Source organism: Mastomys coucha, unplaced genomic scaffold, assembly GCF_008632895.1.
Source record: "Mastomys coucha isolate ucsf_1 unplaced genomic scaffold, UCSF_Mcou_1 pScaffold13, whole genome shotgun sequence".
Taxonomy (NCBI): Eukaryota; Metazoa; Chordata; class Mammalia; order Rodentia; family Muridae; genus Mastomys; species Mastomys coucha.
The window spans coordinates 10,606,550-10,614,152 of NW_022196895.1; the positions used below are offsets into that span (position 1 = coordinate 10,606,550).

The 7,603-nt window shown below is 42.7% G+C and overlaps 1 protein-coding gene across 3 annotated transcripts in view; it reads right to left on the minus strand.

Annotated features, from left to right (window-relative positions):
- The window catches only part of Znf521 (zinc finger protein 521), a 286,828-nt gene that overhangs the window by 247,465 nt on the left and 31,760 nt on the right, over window positions 1-7,603 (minus strand). For all 3 annotated transcript variants that reach the window (XM_031365023.1, XM_031365024.1, XM_031365022.1), the window contains one exon: window positions 6,500-6,679. In XM_031365023.1, coding sequence (XP_031220883.1) covers window positions 6,500-6,679 — 180 coding nt within the window. The remainder of the gene's footprint in view (window positions 1-6,499; window positions 6,680-7,603) is intronic.

Genomic DNA, 7,603 nt, shown 5'->3' on the forward strand with positions numbered 1-7,603 from the left:
TTTTTGTACACAGAAACAAAACCCATTAGATTTGTCCTTTTCTGACATGATTATCCAGTAAGTCACTTTTGTTCTTTGACCTTTAATTAAAATGTTGTGCTTTGTGAGCATAAGCCAGACCCCAGCTTTCTCAAAGCCTTAGATCAAGAGAGACCAAATTTTTATTTCACTTAAAGGAAAAAAAAAATCAGTATATTAGCTGTCCTATACCATACCATGTTCTGCAGATACCATTAAAATCAGACAGGAGTGACCTCTTTGTCTTCTGATTCATGAAGCTGAAATAAGGGTGTCAGCCAAGCACCCTCATTGAAGGTGCATGCTCAGTAAGAAGAATGCAGTACTGCCTTTCAACATTTAACTTTTAAAGTAACTTTAGGATGGGGAGGGGGGTATAGCTCAGTGGTGGAGCACGCATGATGCTGTGAGGATTTTGGTTTCTTTAAAAGAACACAGAGATATTACAGGAATGTGTTTTGGTTTTAATCCCGGCTGTGGGAATACAGGACCACTTCACACTGCCCACAGCAGGTGAGTATGATTTGCCTTGTGCTCCTGCAGGGGGGTGATTCTGCCAGCTGTAGACAGTTTCTGCAGGTGTGTGACTTTAGAATCTAGAGGACTTTTCAGAGGACTTTAGAATCTAGAGGACTCTTCAGAGGATATGTAAAGGCTAGAGCCCCGACAGGAGCAGCCGGTTGGCCCACTGTTGGTTGGACACTGTTCTTTGCAGTTTGTCAAGTAGCATTGCACAAAGGGGCGGCGGCGATACCCCGACCCACAAAGATCAAACTTGCCCCAAGGAACCTGACACCCGAGTCAGCAGGAAGCAGTCTTACGATAACACCGCCCCTTGGCTCTCTCTCCTTTTTCTCTCCTATCTAGTAATAGGAAGTAGAAAGGGTGGAGAAGGCAGAAGGAAGGACCCACAAACTAGCCAAAAGTACAGCACGGAACCCTGATCCTAAATACCACAGGAATGAAGAAATGAACAAAGGAATGAATGAATGAATGAATGAATGAATGAATGAATGAATGAATGAAACCTGAAGCAGGACAGACAGCCCCTTCTCACCTCTGAGGAGCTTTCTCACTGGCTCCGTTCACACTGGTCAGTGCAAGTCCATGGTTGTGCTCATGTATGCGCTATTCTACATGAGCGAAAAGCTTCATCTGAGGCAGGAGCTATCCGCCTAAGAACAGTGTCTTCCTAATTGTCTGCATGTAATAGGACTCTCAGATGGAGTTGGCGGAACTAGCCTTTAATCTCAGCACTCAGGAGGCAGAGAGTGTGAGTCAGGAGGCAGAGAGTGTGAGGCCAGACTGGTCTACACAGTAAGTTATGGGCCAACCATAGCAAGATCCTGGCTTTTCACAAAAAAAACCCTGTGTTCTTAGGCAAAGAGCCATTAGGAAAGTCACCCTAGTGTAGTGTATATACACTGGCAACAGTAAGTACATCCACAAGGAAGATCAATTCATACCCAAAAGAAAGACAAAATTCAGAAGATGGGAGTGTGAACACTGGCCTGGATGGATGCACCCACTGCTGCCAGGAGTACAAAGAAACAAAACGTCTTGGGACTCCAGCTTGACGCATCTCTACAAACAGGCATCTTCTCTCCTCAACCTCCTTAACAGCCAGCCCCTCCACTCCTGCCGGCAACCCAAGCCGATTAACCCAAAGAAAGACAGATTTCCACTCCAACCTCATTCAGAATAGCAAAGAAGAAAAGAGAAAGTAATCCAAGTGTCCAGCAAAAGGACAAGGGGACACACAATGCAGCTCAGTCACATCACAGTACTGTGTGCCGAGGATGCAGTGCGGCTCAGCCACATCACAGCACTGTGTGCCGAGGATGCAGTGCGGCTCAGCCACATCACAGCACTGTGTGCCAAGGATGCAGTGCGGCTCAGCCACATCACAGCACTGTGTGCCGAGGATGCAGTGCGGCTCAGCCACATCACAGTACTGTGTGCCGAAGATGCAGAACACCCTCAACTGTGAAAAACAAAAACAACATACTCTCAAACAGCATGAGACAGTTCTCCCTTGACACAGGCACCAAAGACAGATGAGATGCAGAGAAAAGAGTTCATAGTGATCACAGCGTACAGTCCCATTGACGGCAGGCTGAATGAGTCTATATGGTTAAAGAACTCCTGACCCGGGTACTTCTGGTGGAGACTGAGGAGGAGGACAGGGCAGAGAAGACTATGATGTCAGAGAAAATCTGCATGCAAAAAAGATAGATACAGTGCATTCTGCCAAGAAGTCACACTGCACACTCACATTTTAATTTTATTCTATGCAAATACTGCATTAAAATAAAGACTTACCAATTGCAGAAGATATTAAGCTGTAATCGGTTGACATGCTTATCACGGTTACATGAGTCACCTAATGTGGGATTACTTAATGTGTATTCTAGGCTCAAACAAATGACTCAGTACCCCGAGGATGGCAGCAGACAGGCTTTTATCATCGCAGAAGACAGTGACCAACAGAGACAGCAAAAAGAAAAGGGTGTGCCTGAGACCTTAGGTTGAATTGCAAATATCATACAAACACAGGGTTTCTGTTAGAATCCAAGGAAAATACATATGGGTGTGCTCACTTCTGTATGGGTAGGTTATGGACCATACTATGTGTATATTACAAATCACATTAGCATATTTGTACATGTACTGGTTCAGTCAGTGGAAAGCTCTATAGACAGTAAGATGTAGCACTGAGCACACAGTTGTCAAGTCTTGACTTCTAAACACCCTGTTTTCTAAAATTAACCGATATCACACTACCTAACCAAACACTAAAAATGGTAACAATCACCAAAACAATTGCAGAACATGACTAGACAAGAAAAGAACATGACCCAGAGGTTTTGATTGTCCAAGAAATAAAGTAAGTCCTCCCCCCCCCATAATGACAGAGACATATTAAACAGACACGAAAGGACATAGTTGGAATTTATTCTCATTGGCTAAATCTAGGACATTAAGTACATGGAAAAACTGACAGAGAGCTGGAACTGGAGCTCAGTCGTAAGAGCTATCCAGCAAATGGCCTTGTGTTCAATTCCCATCATGCAAAGATAGACAGATGATAGATGGAGAGGATGGATGGATGGATGGACAAATAGACAGATAGATGATTAATAAATGGATAGACAGGCAGACAAGCAAATAGATGATGGATGGGTAGATGGTCAAATGATATATAGACAGACAGATAGTACATACATAATACATACATACATACATACATACATACATACATACATACATACAATGAACTATGAATCACTGAGTAAAGTAATCTGAAAATCGATGATGATACAAATAAACAAATTAATAAGAAAAGAAATTACTAATGAGCCAAGTAACAAGGACTCTGGCATGTCAATGGAGACCAACAGTGACTGAAGTTCTGTGACGTTGAGCTAGGACAGTATCTTCCCATGAAGTGTCTGTACACTGTAAATGGAGGGGACACAGTCAGTTACACTGAACAAGACTGGCAGACACCATGGAAAGCAAGTCTTCCGGTGTTAATGTTACCATCACTAGAACGCACTAATGCTATTTATGTCCAGGGTGCAAGGGTAAGGAGGGGGTGTCATCAGGCTGGTGGCCTTGCCACAAGCACAGAACCTGGATGTGACCACTAGGAAGCAGACAAACCCACTCACATGGAAATCCTATAAAGTGTGTCAGGTACTCTGTAAAAGTGCCCTCGTCAAAAATACAAAGGAAGGTGGAGAAAGAATTCCTGATTAGAGCAGGCACAAGAGACTTGACAATTACAAGTCACATGTGAAGCTGTACTCAGGGTGAGGCAAAACAGAAAAGGTTATGACATTATTGGAACAATTTGGATTATAGATCAGATTATCAGCAAAAATGAGATGAGTATTAATTTCTTTTTAAACAAATGTTCACTTTCTTGAATCTGGTAACTACACATTGGTCAGAAAAATGGATTGGCTCCCCAGGAAATACACAAGCTGCATTCTAGGGGTGCAATATTTTGAGACTACTCAAATAGTAAGAGAATCATGGGAAGCAATGCAAGACAAAAGAGAGAAGAAATGAGAAGGCAAATAATACAGAATACAATCACCTCATGAGCAAATTAACTAATACATAGTTCTCCAACTACCTCGTAAGCTTCCTGTCCATTTCAAATAATGCTACAATAAAAGTTACTCTAAAATCTCACAAAGTTATAAAGATAGGAAAACAGTCAATGCACACCATTCTAGCCTGTGTCAGTACACATTATTCTAACCACATGCCTCTAATCCCAGCATCCAGGAGGTAGAGGCAGGGAGATAGATCTCTGTGAGGTCCAGGCCAGCTGAGGATACAGGGTTAGACCATGTCAAAGAAGAGAGGAGGGGACAAATGAATCTAAAAAGGGGGCCTTTCCTGCAAGAAAGACTACACAGTTTAATAAAGTTGCTCCCGGCTCTCCCCTCTTGAGGAGACGAGCCCCGGTGCACTTTAATAACGAACTCTGCTTCCTGGATTCCACCCAACGCTGCAACAATGGTCTGCTCAGGAAACCTTGTTCAAATGAAAGACCCATTAAAATCTTACACAAATATAAATATTCTAGGAAAACAGTTGGAGAGCAACTTGTCTACAAAACACATTCCCTCACTATCCTTAGTGAAAGACAGATTGTGCTGGGAAGAAAGAGGCGGAAAAAGGAAATGTCCACCCCCACAGATACAGGAACTGTGGTGGCTTCAGTGAGTGAAAGATGACATGTAGACAATAGTGAGCAAGACTGGGGCCCATGGCCGTGTAGCCAAGCCAACCAACACACATGGCACATCCCTGCTTGGTATCTGCTCACCCTCAGAGACCATGAGGGATCAATCATAGTTCCCTAGAGGACACCACAATTCACAGATGTCCCTTGCACAGAACGGCATAGTACAGCCACGCCCCCCGCCCCCACATACACACACATCATCCTGTATACTCTAAGTTGACTCTATTACCAGCTGTACAATATCAATGCTAGGTGAGTAGTTGTTCATATTATATAGGGAATAAGGACAAGAAAAAGAAAGAATAGAGTCTACCTGTGAACAAAATACTTTTCAAATCTTTTGATGAACAAGTGGTAGAATTGAGAGACACCAAATCCATGAATGTCAAAGATAACTGTATTCTGAGGAGGAATATATTCTACAAGTTTCCGTTTTTATTCAGTCATTGCACTCGACGTGCTGTGTTTTGGTGGGGTGTTACATTTTCCTCTTCCAGCGAACAGCATAGCAAAAAATCATGGCAGCCTTAGTGAGGAGCTAAGTAATAGTCCAGGAATGGGCTGGGCTCAGCCACAGCAAAGACGGAGCCACAGCTCCAGCCCTTCCTGAACTCAGAGTCTAATGATGGAGGCAGGAAATGAATGCCCTTGGTGAGAAGAAGGGCAGTGTTCAGGGGTTAAGGAGTAAGGGTTAGGGGCATAGCTCAGTGGAAGCATCTACGTGAAGTCTCCACTGGATACTCATGCTGACCAGTCTTTATGTCAGTTTGACAGAAGGCAGAAGCATCTGGAAAATGGGGAGTCTTCATTGAGAAAATGTCTCCATAGGAACCGGCCAGTAAACAACTGCGTTAGGTGTTTTCTGGATTCGTGATTGATGAGATTGCCCAGCTAACTGTGGGTGGTACCGCTCCTGAGCAGGTAGTCCTGGGTGCAATGGGAGTACACTGTGCAAGCCAGGGAGAGCAAGCTGGGAAGCAGCCGCACTCTTTGATGGCCTTTCCATCAGTTCCTGCCTCCAGGTTCCTGCCTGGATTTCCTGCTCCAACTTCCATGGTTGATAGACTACAAGCTGTGGAATAAAATAAACCCTCCCTCCCTTGCTTTTGGTCATAGCTGTCTTACAGCACCAATGAAACAATACCCCAGAACAGTAACAACAAAAGAAATGCTGTCGCCTAAGGTGTGGTCATTTAAAAGAATACAGAAGGGCTCCTGACTTAGAGCAGGAGCGGAGAATTTTTTTCTGAAGAAATAATATTTAAGCTAAAGTAAGGTAATAGATGTTAACAAACTTAGGAAACTACTTAAAAGAGTTCTTGTTTTATTTTAGTCACCTAATATCCCATTGTATTCCCAACATTTTAGAAAAAAAAGTAAACAAAATTATATGCGTGTATTTATATATAAGTATGTACATATATAAATATGTGTACATACAGATGTATATGCATTCATATATACACACACATACCTAATCATACTCTAAAGAACTTCAACACTGAGGCTGCCCCAGGACAGAGAGTCATTCAGGAATTTTTAGAAAAATACATCTAGTCAGGAGTGTACAGCCAACCACCCTAAAAACAGTCCTAGGGTTTCAACTGTACAGAGCAAAATAATTAGAGGCAGAAACCACACAAAAGAGCAAACTGGAAGAAAAAAAATCATCAGTAGAACAGTGTGGGGAGCAGGGACAGCATTGGCACTGTTTACCTGTCAGCTGGCACTGATGGATCTTGTGCTCTGTGATGTCGCTCAGTGACTCAAACACCTGGAGGCAGCTGTCACAGCTGTGCACAGCATCCTCCTCCAACTCCTCCCCGTCTTCTGGCCTCTTCTTGCAGTCTACTGCCTCCCCATCTTCAATCTTGTCTTCAAGTTTACAGCTGGGGTCTGAAAGAACATTGAGACTATAAGTACAAGCTTTAAAGACAGGTTCTTGCAGAGTAACATTTCATCTTCTTGCTACCAAAAACAGAAGTGGTATTTCCCTGGAAGCTGCAACAGAGGACTTAGGCTCCAAATGTAATACACAGCATCAAAAGTGTCCATTGGCATTATTAGCAGAGGTTTTCTCCCCACTGTATAGGCCTGGTCACACACCACCCCCTTCAAACAAACCATGCTTAACTTCACTTTGTGTTTTTAAACCGCCTTTTAGAAGTTCTTCATTAAAAGAGAAAGATAAATCACTTTTAAAATAAACAGTCGTCAATGCAAAGGAAAAAGAAACTCCTTCTAAGAATGAACTCCTTTCTGCTAAATATATTCTTTCATGGGAAATTACCAGACCATACAAAGCCTAGAATCAGCCAACCTAATTACCATAGGCAAGAAATTGACCTTTGCTTATAAACTGGTCAAAATGCACAGTTACTCCATTATCTGTGATGTAGTGAGAGCAAAGCAAGCTCTGCCACCCAGCCAAGTGCCCTCTCAAGCACAAATGCGAGCGAAAGCATGTTCTGTTTTTTGGATTTCCAAATTACACAGAAAAAAAAAAGCATAGATATGAACAAATATTATAAATACAATTGAGTCAACAACCTAAAGCGACGTTGTCAGTATGGCAAAGCTGCACACTGTGTAAACCATAATAGTCCTATCTGTATCCTAAGAATAATCACCAAATGGCAGGACAGGTAGAGAGTAAGGCACACATACTGTATGTACTGAAAAGTTTCATGTATGGATTACAATATGCTATCCCTTGGTTCACTATAGAGAAGTCAACCATCACCAGAACTAGACACACACACACACAAAATAAATGGATGGATGGATGGATGGATGGATGGATGGATGGATGGATGGGTG